This window comes from Pipistrellus hanaki (assembly GCF_964339955.1).
Source record: "Pipistrellus hanaki genome assembly, contig: scaffold_39, whole genome shotgun sequence".
NCBI lineage: Eukaryota > Metazoa > Chordata > Mammalia > Chiroptera > Vespertilionidae > Pipistrellus > Pipistrellus hanaki.
This window is the reverse complement of record NW_028182294.1, coordinates 848,250-870,956: the sequence shown is the minus strand read 5'-3', so window position 1 is coordinate 870,956 and position 22,707 is coordinate 848,250. Positions and strand designations below refer to the sequence as shown.

At 69.9% G+C, this 22,707-nt stretch overlaps 1 protein-coding gene across 1 annotated transcript in view; it reads right to left on the bottom strand.

Annotated features, from left to right (window-relative positions):
- LOC311615932 (mucin-5B-like) overlaps window positions 1–15,951 on the bottom strand; it is a gene marked incomplete at its 5' end in the record, with an annotated part of 30,007 nt that extends 14,056 nt beyond the window's left edge. Inside the window, 32 exons of the mRNA XM_084907053.1 lie at window positions 64–472; window positions 554–1,420; window positions 1,593–1,790; window positions 1,870–1,913; window positions 2,013–2,157; window positions 2,344–2,472; window positions 2,771–2,927; window positions 3,244–3,483; window positions 4,022–4,201; window positions 5,012–5,122; window positions 5,217–5,355; window positions 5,604–5,755; window positions 5,876–5,976; window positions 6,080–6,135; window positions 6,606–6,861; window positions 7,118–7,244; window positions 7,734–7,828; window positions 8,072–8,236; window positions 8,428–8,565; window positions 8,914–8,983; window positions 9,087–9,197; window positions 9,985–10,123; window positions 10,199–10,316; window positions 10,757–10,882; window positions 11,135–11,336; window positions 11,936–12,042; window positions 12,263–12,353; window positions 12,449–12,563; window positions 12,708–12,969; window positions 13,335–13,385; window positions 13,822–13,893; window positions 15,882–15,951. Of these exons, the coding sequence (XP_084763179.1) occupies window positions 64–472; window positions 554–1,420; window positions 1,593–1,790; window positions 1,870–1,913; window positions 2,013–2,157; window positions 2,344–2,472; window positions 2,771–2,927; window positions 3,244–3,483; window positions 4,022–4,201; window positions 5,012–5,122; window positions 5,217–5,355; window positions 5,604–5,755; window positions 5,876–5,976; window positions 6,080–6,135; window positions 6,606–6,861; window positions 7,118–7,244; window positions 7,734–7,828; window positions 8,072–8,236; window positions 8,428–8,565; window positions 8,914–8,983; window positions 9,087–9,197; window positions 9,985–10,123; window positions 10,199–10,316; window positions 10,757–10,882; window positions 11,135–11,336; window positions 11,936–12,042; window positions 12,263–12,353; window positions 12,449–12,563; window positions 12,708–12,969; window positions 13,335–13,385; window positions 13,822–13,893; window positions 15,882–15,951 (5,243 nt within the window). The remainder of the gene's footprint in view (window positions 1–63; window positions 473–553; window positions 1,421–1,592; window positions 1,791–1,869; window positions 1,914–2,012; window positions 2,158–2,343; window positions 2,473–2,770; window positions 2,928–3,243; window positions 3,484–4,021; window positions 4,202–5,011; window positions 5,123–5,216; window positions 5,356–5,603; window positions 5,756–5,875; window positions 5,977–6,079; window positions 6,136–6,605; window positions 6,862–7,117; window positions 7,245–7,733; window positions 7,829–8,071; window positions 8,237–8,427; window positions 8,566–8,913; window positions 8,984–9,086; window positions 9,198–9,984; window positions 10,124–10,198; window positions 10,317–10,756; window positions 10,883–11,134; window positions 11,337–11,935; window positions 12,043–12,262; window positions 12,354–12,448; window positions 12,564–12,707; window positions 12,970–13,334; window positions 13,386–13,821; window positions 13,894–15,881) is intronic.
- Between the last annotated feature and the right edge of the window lie 6,756 nt (window positions 15,952–22,707).

The window sequence follows — 22,707 nt, the reverse complement described above, 5'->3', positions numbered from 1 at the left end:
GTGGCGGTGGCGGTGCTGGCGGGGGCCGGCGGGGGCTCCCCGCAGTGGCCGCGGCTGCAGCACAGCAGGCGGATCCTGTAGTTGTAGCACATCTTGAACGGGCCCACCTGCTCATCGTTCCTGCAGACCAGGCCGAAGCCGGGGTCACAGTGCACGAGCTGGCCCAGCTCCTCAGGCCTCCGGTCCGGGAAGCTCTCCGCCCGGCACTCGATGCCCTGCGGCCGCTCGCACACCTGGCCGCCGGCGGCCCTGATGTTGTCGAAGGTCTCCATGTCTCCGCCCGTGACCCCCGAGGTGGGGAAGTCCACGTCAAACCACTCTGTCCACTCGCACCTGGGCTCGCAGGCAGTCGTGCCCTGGCTGCTGGTGGCTTCCGTGGTGGCGGGGGAGGTGGCGGATGTGGTGGTGGTGGTGGTGAAGGAGGCAGTGGCTGTGGCAGTGATGGCACTGAATGTGGCTGGGATGACACTCGCTGTGGCTGGGATGGCGCTACCAGTGGCAGGGGTGGCCGTGGAGGTGGAGGTGGAGGTGGTGGAGGTGGAGGTGGTGGTGCTGGTAGCAGCAGGGGTGGCAGTGGCGGTGACAGTGGCAGTGGAGGAGGCGGTGGCAGTGGCGGTGGCGGTGGCAGTGCTGGCGGGGGCCGGCGTGGGCTCCCCGCAGTGGCCGCGGCTGCAGCACAGCAGGCGGATCTTGTAGTTGTAGCACATCTTGAACAGGCCCACCTGCTCATCGTTCCTGCAGACCAGGCCGAAGCTGGGGTCGCAGTGCACGAGCTGGCCCAGCTCCTCCGGCCTCCGGTCCGGGAAGTTCACCGCCCGGCACTCGATGCCCTGCGGCCGCTCGCACACCTGGCCGCCGGCGCTCCGGATCCTGTCGTAAGACTCGATGTCGCCCCCGGCCTCCTCGGACTTGGGGTAATCCTCATCGAACCACTGTGTCCACTGGCATCGCGGCTGGCAGGCGGTGCCCGTGGCCTGGGCGCTGCTCGCTGCCGGGGGCTCTGTCCTCCGGGAGGCCACGGCCGATGTTGCCCGGGTGGGGGCTGTGTGCGGGGGCGAGGGGGTGGGCTCGGGGCTGGTGCCCGGGGGCGTGCTGCAGGGCACGTAGTCGCAGCAGAGGACCCGCAGCTCGTAGTTGTGGCAGAGCGGGGGGCTCTGCTCGCTGTTGAGGCAGCGGAGCCCGAGCAGCGGGCTGCACTCCACCTTCTGGCCCAGCTGCTCCAGGGGCACGTCCGGCAGCCGCCGGGCGCGGCACTCGACCCGGGCCGGCGCTGGGCACACCTGGTGGCCCCTCTGCCTCAGGTCCGCAAACGTCTCGAAGTCCCCGCCTCCCATGCCTGGCTCTGGGCGGCCGCTGTCGTACCAGGGGGACCAGCGGCACAGCTCTCGCACGCACACGGTGGAGAGCGTGGGGACCGGACCTGTGGGGGTGGGCAGGCCCGTCAGCCTCCTCCGCGTCCCGTTAGTCACGCCCAGGAGCAGGGCGACCCAGGGCCCGGGGCCCTCGCGTCTCGGCGGGTCCCGGCCCGTCTCTTGCGCCCAGGACTGCTGCCCCAGTGCTGCGGGGCCCTCCCTCCCTCCCAGGTCACTCACCTGTGGTGGAGGGTGGGGTCGCCGTGGAGGTGAAGGTGAAGGGCGTGGTGGTCGGGGCTTCGGGACACTCCGTGGTCCTGCGCGAGATGGTCCCGTCGCTGCCGCAGACGGCCACCAGGCAGGCGCCGAGCCCGTCGGTCGTGTTGTAGATGACCTCCCCGAAGCCGTAGGTCCTGCCCTCGTAGGTGCACTTGCAGGCTGCGGGAGGGGGCAGGTGCAGCGCTCCGCGGGGGGCCCGGCCCCCAAACCCCACCCCACCAACCGGGCCCCTCCTTACCCTCCAGGCTGTACGCGCATCGGAGGCCCCCAGGGGTGCAGTCACTGCAGGAGAGAAAGGAGCTGAGGGCCAGCGAGGGGCAGAGGGGGACGCCCCACCTGCCGGCCCCTTCCGCCCCCATCCCACCAGGCCCCGCCCCTCACCAGCTCTGGCAGTTCTCCGCTGTGGGCACCTTAGCACCAACATCGTAGTAGTTCCCGTCGTCATCGTAGCAGCCACACTGGGCCACACACCTCATCTGGTCCTCACTGAAGAACGGCTTGCTGGGCGGGCACTTTGGGTAGCAGCCTGGGGCGGGCACAGGGGGGACAAGGCTCGCCCTCTGGGGCCAGGCGGTCCGTGCTGCCCTGACCCGGGGCTGGGGGGGTGCAGTGGGCCAGTGGCAGGAGCCCCACCCCCCCGCACCCGCCCAGCCCCTGACACGGGTGCGAGGCCCTGGGAGGATGCGGTATAGCCCCGGGCAGCAGCCCTCACCTTCCTGGCCCGGCAGGTCCATCAGGCAGCGTCCGCTGGGGTTCCGGCAGGTCCGCAGGCAGGGCGCCCCGCAGGCCTGGTAGTGCCACTCGCACTGGCCCTCGGGGTTGTAGTAGTCGCAGAACAGGGCTGAGCGAGGAGGGCAAGGCTAAGGGCGATGCCGCCGCCCGTGCCCTGGGCGCGGGGCCGGCCCAGCTACCCCCCCCCCCCCCACCCGGCGTGGAGGTCGCAGGGGCCCGGCCCTGTCACTCATGGCAGCTTCGCTCCTCAGCCCTGGACGAGGCCTGGGGTCCTCCCGTTTGGGGCGACCTGTCTGTCCGGTTCTTATGGACACGTCTGTGCGCGCACACCGAGCGCCTGGGCGCAGCCCGCCGCCGCCCGCCTGCCCGCCCCCGCCCTTCAGCACCGCGGACAGAGCCCGACTCACGGCAGACGTCCGGGCTGCGCCAGGCCACGCACACGCCCGCGTCGCGGCAGGCCTGGGCGTAGGCGGCCACGGCGGTGCAGAAGCACTCGCAGTCGCCGCCCGAGTCGCAGGCGCACGCGTCGCTCACGCAGGCCTCGTAGTACGGGGCCGGCTCCACCTGCGGGGGACAGGCCTCAGGCTCCGGCACCCCGCCCCAGGGTGCTGGGGGTTCGGGCCTGCGCTGTGGAGCTCAGGCACAGCAAAGGCAGGCTCCCCACGGGTGTCATGACCCCAATCCTCCCCCCTCCTCCCTGCTCCCTCCCTGCTCCCTCCCTCCTCCCTCCTCCTCCTCCCTGCTCCCTCCCTCCTCCCTCTGCCCTCCCTCCTCCTCCCTGCTCCCTCCCTCCTCCTCCCTGCTCCCTCCTTTCCCCCTCCCCCCTCCTCCCTCCTCCCTCCCCCCTCCTCCCAGACTCCGGAGGGAGGGAGGCGCGTACGTGGGCGTGGCAGGCCTGGAAGGTGGGGCTGTTGAGGAGGCTGCACTGCCGCTGGGCCCAGGACCTGCGGTAGGGGTTAGCGGTGCAGGGGTCCCGGGGGGCCGGGGCATCGGGGCAGGTCGGGGAGAACTTCCAGCTGTTGCCGAACTCCAGAGCGCCGCCCACCACGGACTGGCTGCGTGTGGTGAAGTCGTTGACGGCATTGTCGTCGAAGTTCCCGCACAGCCCGCACACCCGCCCCTGCAGACGCAGAGGCAGAGGACGGGCATGTGGCGCTGGGGCTGCAGGGGGCAGCCTGGCCTGGGGGCGGGGAGTGCAGGGCACCTGGGTCCCCCAGGCAGCACCCAGTAACCTGGCAGGAGGTCAGGGTGCAAGTGGGTCCTGCCGTGGCTAAGAGGCCAGGTGGGCAGGTGGGCAGGTGAACAGATAGGTAGGCAGTCAAATGGGCAGGTGAGCAGGCAGGCAGGTGGGCAGGTGGACAGAGCAGCAGAGGGGCAGGTGGGCAGGTGGGCAGAGCAGCAGAAGGGCAGGTGGGCAGGTGGGCAGGTGGGCAGGTGGGCAGAGCAGCAGACAGCCACCTGCCTCCCTGTAGGACCTCAGCCCAGTGGCTGTGGAGTTGCTGAGCGGAGAGACGGGGAGCGGAACAGCTGTCCGCCAGGATGTGGCACACCGTTGGTCTGCCTGGCCTCACCCCCCTCACAGACCACAGCTGCTGGGTCCCCGCAGGCCGGGGGCGGGGGCTCTGCCCTGCCTGGGGGTCCGGCCGGCAGGCGCTCACCTTGTAGTCCTGGTGCAGCCGGATGAACACGCTGGTCCTGCGGTCCCAGGACACGACCAGGCCGCCGCGGGTCTCGATGGCCAGGTGGGTGCCCATGTAGCGGACCCTGTAGGGCAGGTCTGCGCCCGGCCCCCGCTGCAGCACCTGGTAGGTGCCCTCGTGGAGGAGCAGCTCGTAGTTCTGCGAGGGCACAGGGAGCTGAGTGGCCCGCGCCCACCCCGCGGCCGGGCAGAGGCCCCATGGGTGCTCAGGGGCCCAGGGCACGGGGCTGGCATGAAGGCTGAGCCGGGCTCCTGACGCGTCTGTGAACTCCGGGTGAGAGACTGGGCAGGGCATGCTGGGAGCTGGGCGCTGTGTGGAACGCCGGGGGCCTCGGCAAGCAGAGGGGCTCGGGCATGGCGGGTGGCACCGGGGGCCCCCCCGGAGGCCCTGCTCTGCCTTCAGCACTTCACCCACTCTCCCCCCCATGCCCTCCACCCCCCCCCCCTCTGCTGCTGCCTCCCATGCTCCTCCTCGCTCTGCAGGCAGGCGCCCAGCCACAGCTCTGCTCGCTGCCGGTAAGCGCCGACCCCCTCTCCTGGACGGGGCGTCCCGGGGCCGTGGGCTGAGTGGACCTGGGCACGGGACCTCATCTGGAAAAGGGGTCTTTGCAGATGTGACTGGCTAAAGGACCTCGAGGTGTCCTGGATTGGGGGTGTCCCCCCAAGAGAGGAGCAGGACCCACAGAGATGCCACGTGATGCCAGAGGCAGTGACAGGAGGGGTGTGGCCACCAGTCCTGAGGGGGGGAGGGGGCAGGGGGAGGGGCGGCGGGACCCTCCGCTGAGCCTCCTGATAGGCGTGGTCCTGACACGGGCTGTCTGGTTTGAAGCGTCCACTTGCGCGTTGACGCCAGGACACAGGGCAGCAGACGGGCCGGGCATCCCAGGGCTGGGGACCCCGGGTGCGCCGTCGGGGCCGAGGCAGGGAGGGCGTCCCGGTCACCCCTCACCTCCAGGAAGAGCTTGATGGCCTTGGAGCAGGTGGCGCCCGTGGTCCCGCAGGCGATGTTCTCGGTGACGATGCGGAAGGAGCCGCTGCTGCTGTTGCCCCCGCAGTAGTCCTGGGCGGGAGAGAGGAGGCGGTCAGGCGGGATCAGGCGGCCTGCGGGCGGGGCGGGCGGGCGGGCCTGCGGGCCGGCGGGCGTGGGGCCGCACCTGGGCCAGCGTGTACTCGCAGCTGCCCTCAAAGCTGTACCGCTCGCCGTCGAAGGTGATGAAGTGGCCGTCCCCGTAGGCCACGCAGGTGCCCAGGCAGGGCCGGCGGCTGCACTCCCACCTGCGGTTCCGGCAGGTGCTGCGGGCAGAGGCGTGTCCTGCTCACCGGCCGCGGCGGGACCAGGACGGGCACCCAGCCCTGCCTGCCCGTCAGCGGGGTCTGCTGGGCAGGGGCCGGCCCGGGCACCTCCCAGGGAGGGATGGGAACACGGGGCCTCCCCAGGGGAGGCGCAGGGCCGGCCTCAGCTCCCCAGCCACAGTCCATGCGGTCTTCCAGCCGCTGCTCTCGGCCCACCCGCAGCCCCGTGGCGGAGACCACGGACCCACCAGGTGTTGCAGTCGACCCTGATGGTGTCCCCGGGCCTGTAGGCGGCGTCGTTGTGCAGACAGGGGCAGTCCTCCTCGGCCACGCAGCCCCTGCTCCCGTCGGACACCAGCCCCGGGGGGCAGACGCAGCCGGACACGCAGTGAGTGCTGAACTGTGGACGGAGTGCGGGTCAGCGGCGCGTCCCCCGCTGCGGCCGGGCTGCCCATCGGGCCCCAGGCTCGGGGCACTCCGCGGCAGGGGTGTGGCGGTGCCCAAAGGCGGGCTGACTCACGCAGTCCACGTCCAGCGTGTGGCAGCTCCGGAGGCACTCGGCGCCCGGCGTGCCGGCCGAGGCGTTGCGGCAGTCCAGGTACACCATGGGGGCCACGCAGTCTGTGGGGAGGGCACGCTGGGGCCGTGCGGCCAGGACCCCACCCCGGCCCGCACAGCCCCCCTCCTCGCAGGTCGGTGCCAGGGCGGGCAGGAGGGGCCGTACCTGTGCTGGTCTGCTCCTCGGTGCCCAGGCAGCTCAGCTTCCCGCTCGCACATGAGCTACGGAGAGGGGAGGGAGGATGGGTCTGGGCCACTGCCCGCTGCCCGCAGGCCGCCCGGATCCTGGCTGGGAGGGCCCGGCCCCCTCCAGCCTCCCACCCCGGCCTGGCAGCGAGGCGGCACAGTGTCTGGGCCCAGGGTCGCTGCGAAGGCCTCCAAGCCCGCCAAGAGGCCAGGATGCAGCAGAGGGCGGGCAGCAGGGCCCAGGGTGCTGAGGCTGTACCCAGCGGGCGAGGGAGCTGCCTTTGGCCAGGAGCGTGTGGGGTGCCCCAGGCTGGCCCCGAGTGAGCACCGCCTACTCAGCACCCTCCGAGGACCCTGGGCCCTCAGGACACCCTCCGGGTCCAGGCGAGGTCCCCTTAACAGAAGGGCTGGGTGCTGGGCGGGAACACCCCTCCCAGGGAGCCCCTCCCCTCCCGGCCCCGCCCCTCCCGGCCCCGCCCCGCCCCTCCCGGCCCCGCCCCGCCTACCACACCACGCCGTGGTCGTGCACCACCTCCCCGGGCGCCACCACGCTGTCGCCGTGGTAGCAGGGACAGGCCTCGGCGGGCACGCAGCTGCCCGCGTCGTCCAGGAAGGTGCCGTTGGGGCAGGTGCAGCCGTCCACGGGCACGAAGCTGACGCCGCAGGTGACATCAGCCTGGCCCAGCGCGCGGCAGGTGGGCTGGCAGCCGGCCACCACGTCGGCGTAGCGCTGGGACTCGGGGCAGGCGCTCATGTACTTGGCTGGGGGCGGAGGCACGGGTCAGCGGCCGGCCGGGCCTCCCTCCGGGGGCAGCCCGGGGACACCGGGGGTGGGGAGCCCGGGGACACGGGGGAGGGCAGCCCCGGGACACGGGGGGAGAGCCCGGGTACACAGGAGGGGGGGCTGCCCGGGGACACGGGGGGCGCTGTCCAGGGACACGGGGGGAGGAACCCGGGGACACGGGGGGGGGGGGGAGCTCAGGGACATGGGGGGGGCTGCCCGGGGCCCCCCACTCACTGCACACGCCGGCCCTCCAGCCGCGCAGCAGCACGCCCCGCGCGGCGCAGGCGCGGACGTAGGCGGACAGCGCGGCGCACAGGCAGTCCTCGCTCCTCTCGCAGTTGCACGTATCGAACAGGCAGTTCTGGGGACGGGGCGGGCGTCAGGCACCCCGGCCGTCCCCGGAGCCCCTCCTCTGGTCCATCCGCCTGGGACCCTGTCCCCTCCCCTGGCCAGCCTGGAGCCCCGCCCCCCAAGCAGGCCCCGTGCAGAGGGACAGACGGACAGACGGACCCTTCACCCTCCGCGGTGTGTGGGCTTGGCGGTCTTAGCCGATGGGGTGGGGTCAGGGGTGGGGCGATGGGCGAAGGGGAGGCATTGGGGGGCCTGAGCCGGCGTGCCGGTGTCACGAGAGGAAACTCGCGCGCACACACGGGGACCGGAGGCCACAGAAGCAGGGACATGGGGTGTGGCCACAGCCCGGGACCCCGGAGCCTCCCCTGGAGCGTCCATGGAGCCCAGCCCTGGCACAGGGACCGGAAAGGGGGCTGGGGAAAACTGCAGGGCAGGCCCCGCTCCGGCCCGCCCCCCCCCCCCCGGAGAGCCGGGGTCCCCGCCTGGCGGGGGGTCTCACCGCGTGGAAGGGCGCGGGGTTGATGACAGGGTGGCAGGGTGCGAAGGCGCCCGCGTGGTGGGTGAGCAGGGAGCACCAGTGCTGGGCGTAGTTCTCTGGGGCGGGAACACGGGGGTCACCGGGCGGGCTGACGGCCCCTCCCCGCACCTCCCAGCCTCTGCCCCCCCAGCCTCTGCTCCACACGCGCGGGCCCTGAACCAACGTGGGCTTGCCTGCCGCCGCCCGCACTACTGGCAGGGCAGAGAGATGCTCTTCCCAGAGATGGGGTGCCAGCACCCACCCTGCTCGCCCCAAACCCTGCGGGCAGAGGGAGGCAGCCCCAGGCCCCGGGCGGGTACCGTTCTCCACGCTCAGGGCGCAGGGGTCCTCGAAGCTGTTCCTGACGTTGGGGCAGGCGGCCTGGGTCTTCCAGGTGTTGGCGAAGGCGGCGGCCGTGCCCTCCACCACGCCGCTGAGGCTGAGGAAGTCGTCCGCCTGGTTCTGGTTGAAGTTCCCGCAGAGGCCTGGGCGGGAGGGGGGTCAGCCGGCACCCAGCCCTGCCGCCCAGCCCGGCCCTGCTCCCCGGCCCGAGCTTTCTCCCACACGGTGGGTTGGTTCTAGAACCATCTGCTGATAGATTCCACCCCCCAAGGTCCCTCCCTGCTCGCTGTCTCCCCGTCCCCACTGCCGGCCACTCCCTCTGCCTGGCGCTCACCGCACATCTGGCCGCGGTGGGCGGGGTCCAGCCGGAGCACCAGCTGCATGAGGGGCACCAGCTGCACCTCCAGCTGCAGCCCGAGGCCCGTGTGCACCAGGATGAAGAAGGTCGAGGGCCGGAACATGGTGATGTTGGCTGTGGGGGCGGGGGACAGTCAGAGGCTGCCCGGAGGCCAGGCCCGGCCCTGCCGGCCCCACTGCCTGAGCCTCGTGCTCCGGGGATGGCCTGGGAGGCAGACACGGGCTCAGACAGGCGTCTGGTGGGCCCAGACATCCAGGAGGCGGGCAGGAGCTCACGTGCCCACACAGGGCGGGACCACAGACACCCTGAGAAAGCTGCAGGGCAGGCCCTGCTCCGCCCCCCCCCTCCCCCCGAGAGCCGGGGTCCCCGCAGCAGCCACAGGAGGGACCCCGAGACCCCGCTCTGCACCAGACAACCACCCGGCCTCATCCGGAACGGCCACGGAGAGCTGTGCGGCCGTACCTGCGGACACCGGCAGCTGGGTGAAGATGGAGTTCATGAAGACCCCGCCGTTGGCCTGGATGCGGATGACCTGGGAGGGAGGGGCGGTCAGGCTGGGCGGAGCCCGGGAAGGCGGCTGCCCGGACCTGCTTCCCCCACCATCCCTGCTGCGGGCGGCGAGGCAGGCCCCTCACCGTGTCCCCGCCGTCCATGCTCAGGGTCACCGTCTTGAGGCAGTTCTCGTTGTCGGTCAGGCCGCACTTTCGCAGCTCGGCCAGCACCGTGAAGCCGCCATCCACACATTTCTACGGGCAGAACGGCGGGGCTGAGCATGTGCCTGCCTGCACGTGCAATGCACATGCATGTGCATGCACCCGTGTGCACGCATGTGCGTGCATATGTGTGGGCGCGTGTCTCTGTGTGTGTGCGTGTGTCTCTGTGTGTGGGCGCGTGTCTCTCTGTGTGTGCGTGTGTCTCTGTGTGTGGGCGCGCGTCTCTGTGTGTGTGCGTGTGTCTCTGTGTGTGGGCGTGTGTCTCTGTGTGTGTGTGTGCGTGTCTCTGTGTGTGTGCGTGTCTCTGTGTGTGGGTGTGTGTCTCTGTGTGTGGGCGTGTGTCTCTGTGTGTGTGCGTGTGTCTCTCTGTGTGTGTGTGTCTCTGTGTGTGTGCGTGTGTCTCTGTGTGTGCGTGTCTCTGTGTGCGTGAGTGTGTCTCTGTGTGTGTGCGTGTGTCTCTCTGTGTGTGTGTATCTCTGTGTGTGGGCGTGTGTCTCTGTGTGTGCGTGTCTCTGTGTGCGTGAGTGTGTCTCTCTGTGTGTGTGTGTCTCTGTGTGTGGGTGTGTCTCTGTGTGTGTGCGTGTATCTCTGTGTGTGGGCGTGTGTCTGTGTGTGTGCGTGTGTCTCTCTGTGTGTGTGCGTGTCTCTGTGTGTGTGCGCGTGTGCGGTGCCCTGTGCCCAGGACGCCATGCAGGCTGCAGGTGGCTCTCAGTGGCCTCTGGCACCTCCAGGGAGGGTCTGGGTCTGGGCGTGCCTCCGCCCTGGGGTGTGCGGATGGCCCGGGAGGGAGGGCCGGGAGGGCTGGGCCGGGACCGCGCACCTTGGACAGGACGTAGCTGCAGTCGCCGTGCATGTCGTAGAGCTTCTCGTCGTAGGTGGTGATGTGGGAGCCGCCCTGGACGGAGCAGGTGCCCGGGCAGGGCAGGTCCTGGCACTGCCACCGTCCCCCGGAGCAGGTGCTGGGGCAGGAGCAGAGCGGCCGGTGAGGGAGGCGCCCCGCCCCCGCCCCCCCCCGGCGGGACGGGGGGGCCTACCAGGAGCTGCAGCTGGTGGTGAAGGACTCCCCTGGCGCGTAGGTGCGGCCGCCGTGGGCGCAGGGGCAGCGCTGCAGGGGCAGGCAGCCCGAGCCGGTGACGTCATCGAGCACCGTGCCTGCGGGGGGCGGGGGGACACGGGCGGGTCAGCGGGGGGGTCAGCAGGGGCTGGGGGGTCAGCGGGGCGGGGGGGTCAGCGGGGCGGGGGGGTCAGCGGGGCGTGCAGGTCAGCAGGGGGGGTCAGAGGGACGGGGGGGTAATCGGGGGCGGGCGGGTCAGCGGGGCGGGGGGGTCAGTGGGGCGGGGGGAGACACGGGCGGGTCAGCGGGGGGGGGTCAGTGGGGGTGAGTGGGTCAGCGGGGCGGGCGGGGCAGCGGGGCGGGCAGGTCAGTGGGGCGGGGGGGCGGGGGGGAGACACGGGCGGGTCAGCGGGACGGGTCAGCAGGGCTGGGGGGTCAGCGGAGGGCATCAGTGGGGGCGAGTGGGTCAGCGGGGCGGGCGGGGCGCCACCGAGGGAGGCTGCCTCGCGCGGGCGGAGGGTCCGGGCGGGGGACCTGCCTGGGGGGCAGAAGCAGCCGTCCACGCAGTGGTCCTCGCAGAGCTGGGCGCGCTCGGGGTTGGAGCAGGTGTCGGCGCAGGGCGAGCCGCACTCGCGGTGCTGCATGTTGAGCGGGCAGGTCCGGGCTGCGGGGAGGGCATGGCGCTTCGCACCCGGGCGGCCACCCAGGCGGCCCGATGGGCAGGCCGGCCACCTCCTCTCCCGCTTCCCACTGCCCCCGAGGGTCCCCCAAACCACATCCGGGCTCGGGAGCCCCGGGTCTCAGAAGCCTGGGGCCTGCTTGTCTGGGCCCCGGCCGCCTCCTGAGCCGAGGCCGTCCCCGCTCCGGGAGCGGCTCCCCCGCCCTAGGCCCCCCTGCCAGGCGGCCCGGCACTCACGGCAGAGGCCGGGGCCCCTCCAGTCCTGCGGCTGCCCCCCGGCGTGGGCGCACTGGCGGGAGTACTCGGCGAAGGTGGCGCAGGGGCAGGTGGGGCAGCGGCACAGGTCCTGGGCGCAGGCGGCCACGTACGCGTCGGCGGCCACCAGCCCGTGGCACTGGGCGAAGGCCGGGCCCAGCAGCGTGCGGCGGCAGAGGCCCTCCTGGGAACGCAGACCGCGCACTGCCTCTGCGGGGCGCAGGGGCCCCCGCCAGGCAGCCCCCTCCTCCCTGCGGCTCTTTCCCTCCCCGCCCCCGCCATCCTGCTGAGCCACTGACCCCCCCCCCCCCGAGGGCTCTGGGCTCTGCTGGACCCCCCCTGCACCCCCCCGGCTCTGGGACACGCGTGGGGCACCCAGGGAAGGGGCAGAGCCTGCCCCTGGAGGTGGCTCCAATGGGGGGAGGGGAGGGCCCCCCACCCTGAGCAGCCCAGGAGGAACCTCCCCTCCCGCTGCAGCCCCGGCGTAAGGCTGGGGTCCTGCTGGCTGAGGGGGTCCCGAGCTTCCAGGCCACGTCCAGAGGTGGGGTCCTCCCCGCTCAGCCGAAGGGCTCCCTGAGGCCCCACCCCTGGCAGGACCGTGTGGGGGTGTATTTCCACACGCAGATGGGCACACGCTCACACAGGTTCACACACACGCTTACATGTGTGCAGTGGGTGGAAGCGTGTGGGTGCGGAGTGTGCACCCCCAAAGTGGAGGCTGCGTCCTCGGCTGCCCGGATCTAGGGGACCCTCGCTCCCCCAGACGCCAGGGGCAGGGCTCACCGTGTCCGTGCAGTTGTCCTCGGGGCCGGGCCGGGGGTCCTGGCACTGCTCCGTGGGCCCGTCCAGCTTCTGCAGGTTCCCGAACTGCAGCGGCGTCAGCCTGGCGTCTGCGAGGAGGGGGCTCCTGTGGGGCTGCACGGGGCCTGAGGGCACCCAGCCCAGGACCCCGCGGGCCTGCTTCCTGCCCGGGGCCCCCCAAGGGCACCCAGCCCCCCCACCTGCCTGTCCCACCCAGGACCCCGCCGGCCTGCTTTCTGCCCGGGGCCCCGTGTACATCCAGCCTGCCCGGCCCCGCCGCCCCGCACGCCCTGACCCCTTGGCGCTCACTGTGGGCGTAGAACTCGCTGACGGCCGGGAGCCCGTTGAAGTCCCCGCAGAGCCCGCACGTCTGGTTGGCGTACTTGGGGTCCAGCTCCAGCTGCGGGTGGAGGGGCAGCTCCAGCCTCTGCAGGCCCCCGCGGACCCCCGACCGCCCCCCCCCGACTCCCACAGCGGGCAACAGGGGGCGCTCACCAGGGCGCTGTCCGCTCCGTTCCACAGGAAGGTGAGCACCAGCCGCACGCTGACCTTGAGGTAGCTGCTGCTGCGCTCCACCAGCAGGCCGGCCCGGCTGTAGGGCAGGTCCTCCCTGGGCGGAGAGTTCCGGTCCCACCTCCGCCGGTCTGGGAGGGAACGGGCCGCCCGCAGCCCCCGCCCCGTCCCCGCAGCCCCCGCCCCACCGCGCCCCGGCCCGGCCCCGGAGTCCGCCGCCCGCCGCCGCGCTCGGGCTCACCGCCGCCCGTCGATGAGGACGGCGCCGCCGGACAGCTCCAGCACCAGCCCCTGCGCCCGGAGCACCACGTGGGTGATGGTGGGCCGGGTGCCGGCCAGGCCGCGGCGCAGCTGCACGTTGAAGTCCTCGTAGGCGGCCCCGCAGTGCGCCGAGAAGACGTAGTTGCAGCGGCCGGGGAAGCGGAACACGTCGCCGTCGAAGGTCTTGTAGTGGAAGTCGCCCCACGTGCTGCACACGCGGCCGCCGTGCGCCGGGCTCAGGGCTGCGGGAGCGTGGGAGGCCCCGCTGGAGCACGCGTGTGCCTGGCTCCCCGGGAGGCACGCGGCGCGGGGGCAGGGAGCCCCGAGGCGGCCCCACCCCCCGGGTCTGCCTCGCGCCCCTCGGCACCTCTGGCTCTCCCGACCCCGCGCCTGCCCCGCACCCGGGCCGCCCAGGGGAGCCGTCCACAGGGCACCCGGGCCGCCCAGGGGAGCCGTCCACAGGGCACCCGGGCCGCCCAGGAGAGCCGTCCACGGGGCGGGCTCCCGCTGTGCCCGGCGTCCAGCTGCCCCTCAGTCCCAGCTCCACCCACACCCCTGCCCCCCAGGCTGGCAGACACCCGCCCCCAGCGGCGGGCACATCACTCACGGCTCATGGCGGGGAGGACAGTGATGGGGGGCATGATGATCGTGCGCTGGGCTGCGGAGTGAGGGCGGGGCACTCGGGATGGGGCCGGGCCGCCTGCCCCTCCCGGACCCCCACCCTCCTCACTGTCCCCCCGGGGAGCAGCAGCCGCAGGCCAACCCTGACCCGCCCCCTGGGGCCAGGACTGACCGGGCCCTTCAGACAGGCTTCCCTCGGGGCTGGTGTGCGTGCCTTGCTCGAGTGTGTGAGTGTGTGCATGTTCACACATGTGTGGGTGTGTGCATGTATGAGTGTGGGATGTGTGCACACTAGGCGAATATGTGCACACATGTGTGCGCGCACATTATGTGTGGACACGCGTGTGCACACTGTGGGGAGTGTGTGAGCATTTGCGTGTCTGCTTTGCGCCTCCGTGTCCTTGGTTTCCCCCCCTCCCTGCACCCTCTCCCTGCAGACGGGCTCTGGCTCCTTCCCCCCGCTGGCCGCGTACCCGTGTCCATCCTCCGACTGCCCTTGGCTGCCTCTGCGTCTGCCCAGCTGGGCTCCGCGCTGCCCTGCGGCTCTGTGGGGACAGGAGGGAGTCAGCGGGGAGCCGGACACGCCAGCCCCTCCGCAGCCTGTTTGCGCGTCCGAGGCCGCAGGTGGCGGCCGCACGAGCAGGCTCTGGCCGCGTCCCGCGGGGACAGAGCGAGGCCTCCGCCGGGGGTCTGGCGGCGGCTGCCTTCGGCGCCCGTGCTGCCCCCCCCCCCCCCGGGGAGGCTGGGACGGGCAGGAGAATGGAACCAGGAAAAGGCGGTGGCCGCTGGCCCGGCCGCCGGCCCCCAGGAGCGGCCGCCGCCCCAGGCCCCCGAGAAGGACAAAGACGGGCTTTGTGGGCGGACACCGCGGCCGGAGGCTCCCAGGCGTGACTTAGCAGAAACCCAAAACCCAGGACCAGAACGGAGCGGCGGGCGGGGTGGCCGCGGTCCGGGTCCGCCTCCTCCCGCAGCCCCCCGCCTGGCCGGGCCTCCGGGCCAGGCCTCGGCCCCAGGCCCCCTCTGCCGGCCTCCGGTGGGGGCGCCCGCACACGGCCCAGGACTCCTTCCGTGCGTCTGCCAGGGCCCCCCTGGGACCCAGACCCGCTTTGTGGGGGTGCAGGGTGGGGCCCTGATGTCCCCCGTGGGGCCCGAGCCCGGGAGGGGCGCTGGGCAGCCGTCACGCTGGGCTGCTTCCTGCCGGACATCCCGGGCCAGACCGCGGACGCCGGGGCCGAGGGACCGCCCGTGGCCACCTGCGCTCTCTGGGGCCTGCTGCCCTCTGCCTGTCCGTCTGTCCATCTGCCCGCCCCGAGCCCAGACCTGCAGCCCTCCTCCCTGCCCCGGCCCGGGCCCCGTGGAGAAAACGCAGGTCACAGGGCACCTCCCCGGGTCCTGGCCTCCAGACCACGGGCGCCCGGCAGAACCTCCGTGGCGGGGACCGGCGGGGCGCTGGGCCTCCACCCCTCACAGAGAAATGCCTGCCCCCGGCCTCCTCCCAGCAGCCCGGGCCCCCTCCCCACCCCCGGTGGGGCCTCAGCGGGCCCTCCCCCCGATAGTGCATGCCCCCCCCCGGAGCGATTCGCCCGAGAAGAAGGAAGCGGGTGGAGGTGCGGTGCTCTCACCCAGGCCCCCTCGGGGGCAGGGCCCCGGGAGCCGGAGGAACCCGCTGAGTGGGGACCTGGCTGTGCAAAGTGCACCCCAAAGGGAGCCGGGGCGAGGCGTGTGCCCAGGCCCCCCGCCAGGTGCCACAGAGGAGAGCCGGCACCTCCAGCCCCGCTCTCCCCAAGGAAGGGGGCCGGGCCAGGGGCTCAGAGAGACCACCACCCTGCCCTGACCCGGCCCTGGCCCTGACCCTGGCCCTGAGACCCGGCCCTGGCCCAGCCCTGACCCTGACCCTGGCCCTGAGACCCGGCCCTGGCCCAGCTCTGGCCCTGACCCTGGCCCTGACCCGGCCCTGACCCTGACCCTGGCCCTGACCCGGCCCTGGCCCGGCCCTGACCCTGACCCTGGCCCTGAGACCCGGCCCTGGCCCAGCTCTGGCCCTGACCCTGGCCCTGACCCGGCCCTGACCCTGACCCTGGCCCTGACCCGGCCCTGGCCCGGCCTTGAAAACCGGCCCTGGCCCGGGAGAGGCAGGGGGACGCTCGGTGCTGAGCGCAGGAGGCGGCTGTCACCGCCGGGCAGCCCGAGGCTGCGTCTTTTTTGTTGACAGTAAGTATTAGGGCTTCTGCCACCGAGGCCCAGGGCGGCGGGCCCAGGGCGGAGGGGGGCCGGGGCGGAGGGGGGCCCGGGCGTGGCGGCTGAGAGGCCCAGTAGCCAGGCTGGGAGTGGGGTTCAGACGTGGCCCCTGCTGCCAGGCCGCCTGCCCCCTGCGGGGGTATCTCACAGCCGCTGGGTGCCCGAGCTGTCGCACGGCCTCAGGTGGAAGGACAAGCACCGGCTGGGCAGGGCGTCTCCCGGGCGCACCGCTGGGTCCTGCGGGTCCGCCCGCAGGAGGCCCCGGGCGGCGTGAGGGCGGTGCGGGCACACTCACCTGCCGTGGGCACCCGGAGCAGGACCAGGAGCGCCCAGGCCAGCGCCCGGCACCCGCTCGGATCGCCCATCCTGGGACTGCGGGCGGCGAGGGGAGTGGGCAGCGCTGGCTCCGGGGCGCGGGCCTTATGTGGCGGAGGCCCTGGCCCCGTGCCCGGGCGGCCGCGGGGGCACTGCCCGCTCCCGCCAGCCCCGGTGTTTGCTCTCGGGGAGGGGCCGGAGCAGGAAGGTAGTGCGAGGAGGAAGGAGCCTTGGCCCCGGGGCCCCGAGACGCAGACCCCCGCCCAGAGGCCTCTGGGAACCGCAGGGAGGGGTGCTGGCGGCCCCTCCAGACGGCAAAGCCCGCAGGAGGGCACCTCGGGGCCCTCCCTGGCTGCAGCCCCACCTCCCTCCAGAGGGTTGGGGTTCAGCTCCACGTCGAGCCCCGGAAGCCTGGGGGAGACCCAGAGGTGGGCCGGGGGGGGGACCGCACACCCCTGTCCTGTCCGATGGGGGGAGGGGCTGGGAGGCCGAGGTCAGTGCTGCTGGCCTGCGGCGGCCCTGGGTCCCCCGCGCAGCTGGGGGTGGGTTGGCTGGCTTTGGGGGCCCGGGCTCCTGGTCTGCATGGAGTGGGGGGGGGTGCTAGGAGGCGGCTCTGTGCCCCCCAAGTCCCTGGGCTCCTCTTTGTCCTCAAGTTCAACGTCCAGGGAGTGGGCACTGCCTCAGTGGCCCCGCCCGGCGCCTCTGGGCACGGCCCAGCAGAGGCTCCCAGCCCGGGGCCTGGGGACCCCACCTCACTCCGAGGCTGCCTGTTAGTGGGGTCCCAGACCCGCCTGCATCAGCCCACGGCAGGCCACGCAGGACCCATGTGTCCGCGGTGATGTGCCCCTTGGGGCTGCCAGGTCACCTCAGCAGGGACCTGCTCCACATGGGGCCCACGGCTGGCGGGCCGGGTTTCGGGGCCCCCTGCTCCCCAGCACCCACCTCTCCCTCCCGGGCTCATCCAGGGTCCTCCCCCCAAACCTCACACCTCGGAGGGAGGGGGCGCGGGCCCCTGTGGGCAGCCCGGCTCTGGTCTGGGGCCCACGTGTTCCTTAGGGTTCGTGTCCGTCCCTGTCCCCCCGCCCGCCCCGCCCAGCGGGCGCTGGCCCCCGGGTGCGGGGACCCAGCGGGCCTCCCTGAGCACCGTCGGGGAGGGCGGCTCAGGGTCCGCGATTGAGACATCCCGGATGCCGGCCCGGCCTGTTTGCTCAGCGCGTTTACCCCTTCACAGTTGAGGGAGCCGCGAACAGAGGCGGGGAGGGGGCCGGGGCCAGCGCTCCGCTGCTCCGAGGCTGCGCGGGGCGGGTGTGCCAGGAGCCACCGCCCGGCCCGCCCTGCCTCCGCAGCCAGGGCCAGGCAGAGCCCGGGGGTGACGGAAGACCCCAGCCAGGCCTCAGCCCCCCGATCCCGCCGTCTGCCCCCCGCACCAGGGAGCAGGCTCCAGGCAGAGGCCCGGGGGTGACGGAAGACCCCAGCCAGGCCTCAGCCCCCCGATCCCGCCGTCTGCCCCCCGCACCAGGGAGCAGGCTCCAGGCAGAGCCCGGGGGTGACGGAAGACCCCAGCCAGGCCTCAGCCCCCCGATCCCGCCGTCTGCCCCCCGCACCAGGGAGCAGGCTCCAGGCAGAGGCCCGGGCGCGCTGGGTCTGGCGTTTCCTGGGCTCCGGTGGTGTGCCCGGTGCCGGGAGGGTGGCCATGGACCTGGCTCAGGTCCACTCGGAGCCCCCTGCACGGCCCTGGGGCGCTGCCTCTGGAGGCTGCGTGGACGGGGGCCCGGCAGCCTGGCCTGTCTCCCACGGGCCCCGTTCCCAGGGGGCTGAGGGCCCGGCGGTGCGACCAGGGGGCCCTGAGCCAGACACAGCCAGGGCGGGGGTCCCGGGGGAGGGGTGACCAATGTCCTTGGCATCTTCCTGGTTTCCACAGAGATCCTGCCCTGGCCGGCGGCCCTCCCTCCCCCTCTGCCCCTGCCTCCTGCTTCCTCCTTTCCTTCCAGCACCTGGTGCTGAGCAGGGGGGTGGGGGTGGGGGCTGGGCAATGGGGTCTGAGGGACGGAGAACCCGGGCCTGTTCCACGGAGCTCAGGATGCACAGCGCCCCGTGAGGGCGGGGAGGCACCTCGGAGGGTCCCCGGAGGATGGTGGCTGGGGGCGGGGTGAAAGCTGAGCAGAGGGAGTAGGCAGTGGGGCAGGGCCCTGGGCAGGGACCACCTTGGCCATTGGAGGGTCTGAAGGCCCTGGTGCGGCAGGGACTGGCCGGTGGGGGGGAGGCGGAGCCCGAGGGGGGGGGCTAGGTCAGGGGGGAGAGGTCTGAGCTTGCTCTGAATTCGGGGGAGGGGGCAGGTATTGGAGCACTTACTAGTGAAGCAGGAAAACCACAGGAAATGGCTTTTTGTAGTAAAACGAACATCACAAAGCCCGCCATTTTATTTTTTATTTTATTGATTTTTACAGAGAGGAAGGGAGAGAGATAGAGAGCTAGAAACGTCGATGAGAGAGAATCATGGGTCAGCTGCTTCCTGCACGCCCCCACTGGAGATGGAGCCCGCAACCCAGACCTGTGCCCCACCCGGGAATCGAACCCTGAACTCCTAGTTCATAGGTTGATGCTCAACCACGGAGCCACGCCAGCCGGGCTAGCATTTATTAGCCTGGTGTTTGTTTGTTTTTTGTTTTTTTTTAGTTTTTTTTTTAGCATAAGCTCCGGTTTATCATGAAGAACGTCTCATGTGCCCGTAAGAAGGCGTGTTCTGTGTTCGGCTGCGTGCTCTGTGTGCACAGGCTCGGTGTAACGGTTTACAATGCTTCTCACAGCCTCCACGTCTCCGTCAGTCCTCTGTCCGGCGGTTCTGCTCGTTACTAAGACGTGGTGTCGAAATCTCCAACTAGCACCTAAGAGCAATCATCTTTCACGAGGATTCTGCCGGTGTCTTCTGAATGGATTGTGGGGGCTATTTTGTTTGATGCATATAAGGGTTAAAATGGTTACATTTTGCCCTGACCGGTGTGGCTCAGTGGATAGAGCATTGGCCTGCAGACTGAAGGGCCCCAGGTTTGATTCCGGTCAAGGGCAAATGCCTGGGTTGTGGGCTTGATCCCCAGTAGCATGCAGGGGGCAGCCAATCCATGATGGTCTCTCATCATCGATGTTTCTAATTCTCTATCCCTTTCCCTTCCTGTTTGTAAAAAATCAATGAAATATATATAAAAAATAAAATGGTTACGTTTTCCTGTTGAATTGACTCTCAATAAATAATACCTTCTTCGTCTCTCATTACCTTTTGAAACCTAGGGCTTCTTTCGGCTGGTCCTTGGTGGCCATTTCCTCAGACGTCCTTTCCCAGCATGTGACGTGGCTCCGCTGTGTCTTCGCACTGAAGTGCGTGTCCGGGGAGGACCGCGCACGGCCGTGCATGGCTGCATCACGTGTTCCTCCCGAGCCTGCGATCCGCCCTCGGACGCAGGCTCCACGTGACGTCACCGCTGAGGGCAGCCTGCCTCTGCCACGTCCCCCTGGTCCTGCGTGTTCCCTGCCTCCGTGCTCCCCATGGAGACCGTCACTGCCTTCCTGTGCACACGTTTCTATCTTCTTCACATTTCTGTGCTCATCTTCCAGGCGTGTTCTTTGTGGTGATCATGAGGTGACATACAACACCCTAACGCCAGTCCAGTGTGAGTTGAGGTAACTTCGGTCGTGTACAAAAACGCTAATCCCCTCCCTCGTGTTGCTGTAAAAATGACCTATTTACACCCGTGTTCCCAATTACACGGGTTTACCGTTACCTGTATGCATGTATTTCTAAGTCATGGAGCAAGCAAAAAGTGGCGTTACAACCAGGAATTACAGCGGTAGTGGCTTTTATATTTGCCCACACACTTAGCTTTATTGGGACTTTATTTCTTCCTGTAGCTTTACTTACCGCCTCGTGAGGGCTTTTTAAGGCACGTCCACAGAGTCCGTCTGTGGGAACAGACTCCCTCACATTCCGTTCACCTGGAAACGTCTTCATTTCCTTCTCGTTTTTGAAGGAAAGTGTTGCCAGATATAGAATTCTTTGTTAACTGGTTTTTGGTTTTTTGTTTTGCCTTTCATTGCTTCAAATACGCTGTCCACAGCCTTTCTGCATTCCAAGGATTCTAACCATAAATCGGCTAACAGTCACACTGCGGGTGTCTTGTAAGTGGCATGTAGCTTCTCTCTTGCATTTTTTAAAAATATTTATTTTATTGATTTTTTTTTTTTTTTTTTTTTTTTACAGAGAGGAAGGGAGAAGGATAGAGTTAGAAACATCAATGAGAGAGAAACATCGATCAGCTGCCTCCTGCACACCTCCTAGTGGGGATGTGCCTGCAACCAAGGTACATGTCCTTGACCAGAATGGAACCTGGGGCCCTTTAGTCCACAGGCCGATGCTCTATCCATTGAGCCACACCGGTTAGGGCTCTCCTGGCGTTTTTAAGATTCCCACGTTGCCTCTCAGCAGTTGGCTACAACGCATGTCAGAAGGCGTCTCTTTGAATTTGTCCCATTGGAGTTTGTTGAGCTTCGTGGAGGTTTTCAGCATTATTTCTTCAAATAACAGTTCTGTCCCTCTGTCTTCTCTGCTGGGACGGTCATTATGCGTATGTTGACCTGCCTGATGATGTCCCACACTCCTGTGGGCTCTATTCACCTTTCTCTCTCTCTTTTTTTTTTTGTTCCTGCTCCTAAAACAGGATCCTTTCCATTGTCCTGTCTTCCAGTTCATTACATCTTTCTTCTGCCTGCTCAAGGCTGCGTTGAACCCCTCGAATTAATTTTCCATGTCAGCCGTATTTCTCAGCTCCTGTGCGTCTTTTCAGGAATAATTCCCACCTCTCGGAGAATGTCTCATTTGGTGTGTTCACGTTCTCCCTGATTTCCTGTCTCCCTTCCCTCTGAGCTTAGCTGAGACAGTCCTTTTAACGTCTTTGTCCAGTCAGAGTGACGTCTGGACTTCCTCAGGGATGGTTTCTGTAAATTTATGTTGCTCCTTTGAACGGGCGTATGTGTTTTCTATAGTAAGGCTTGTGGTGTTGTGGGTGCTATTGCTGTTGCTGAAGGCCGCAGTGGCCCCTGTGGTTTGAGACAATTTACACAGAGACCATTCCTTATGGTGGGTGATCGCTGAGGCCCCTGTCTCGTTGGCCGTGTTTAGCTGAGGTTTTGACAGTGAGCGTGCACATCAGAGGCTTCCCCAGCCTCTTCAGCCTGGCCCAGTGCTGAGGCAGCCCTTCAGCCTCAGGCAGACCTGCCCCCGCGAGGGCCCGCCCTGGGTGGAAGGAGATGGAGGGCGCCCAGCACGTGGGGCTGGGGTCCCGGCCGGATCCCAGACTGGAAGGAGCGAGCGTGGGCAGGACAGTGGGGGTGGGGCTGGGGCGGTGCTGGTCGTGCCAGACTCGCCGCCGGGACCCTGCCTGTTTCCGGAGACGCGAGCCCACCTCCGTGGGGTGAAGGGCCAGGGCTGCGGAGGCTGAGAAGAGCCGGCGGACACAGAGCGGGCAGGTGCGTGCACACACCGAGCCAACAGGAGAGGAGGGGGCAGCGGGCAGGGTGCTCCGGGGCGGGCAGCCCGCTGTCCCTGCAGCTGACCCAGGAACGTGACCACAGAAAAGCGCATGTCCTCCCGAAGGTCCATGCTGTCGCTGCCCGTGGCCGGCTGAAGGCGGGGAGCAGCGGCCCCGGCTGGACCAGACGGGGACCCCGCCGTGAGCCATGGACGCGGGGGGGGGGGGGGGGGCGGGGAGGTGGGAAACGGGAGGTGGGACAGGAGCCCCGGGAGGGAGGCCTTGGCGGGGTGAGGGGGAGAGGCAGGGGGCAGGGACTTCCTCCATCTTCTGGGCGCAGCCGCCTGAGCTGTCAGCGGGTCCCCCTCCTCTGCCCCCCGCTCCTCCCCCAGCCCCGTGACTGCCCTGCAGAAGCAGCCCCCAAACAGGCCAGGTCCGCAGAGCTGCCCGGGCCCCCTCGACAGGAGCGCAGCCAGCGCGGGGGGGGACAGCGGGGGGGACAGCGGGGGTGGGGGACAGCACGGCCCCGCGGCGGCCGTGTGGACCGAGGCGGCGGCCAGGCAGCCCCGGCCGTTTGCTCAGGATTAAGCCGGCCCAGGGGCCTCTGCCTGGGGCCCTGGCGGAGATTAACCAGTGTCCGCCGGCAAACAGACCCTCCCCTCCCTCCAGGAACCCCCGTGTTGGCTCAGCAACCGCAGCCTTGGCAGCGGGGCCCAGACGTGACCCCTCACAGCCCGGGCCCCTCCCGCCCCCCTCAGCGCTGAGAGGCGCCTGGTACCGAGGCCCGTGGCCCCCATTCACGCCCAGCCCCGCCCGCCGCCCCGGCCCATCCGCCAGCCTCTGCTTCCCTCTGCGCCAGGGCGGCAGCAGCTGCCTGCAGCCGGGTGGGGGTTCAGGAAGGGGCCTGGGCCTGGAGACTGCGCGGGGAGTCACCCCATTCACAGGCCTGATGTGGGGCACATGAGACTGAGCCCAGGGGCTGGGGCCCGGGCGTCGCTGACACCTGGGGGCCACCTGGGGGCCAGCTGCCCGGCTCCCCGGGGCGGGGCCGGGGCCCCTCCTGAGGCCCTGAGGGGCTGCACCGGGGCTGGGCCTCCGGGGCTCTGCCCGCTCCTCCGCTGCGGGGCGGAGGGTCTGTGCCGCTCCGAGAGGAACCGGTGGCTCTGAGCCTGGCACGGGGGCTGGGGCAGGCAGACCCCTCGGGCCTGTTGACAGGCGGTGGACTTGACCTCCCACCCCTGCTGGTGGTGCCAAGTCCCCCGCTGGGCTGTTTGCCTAGGAGGTGGG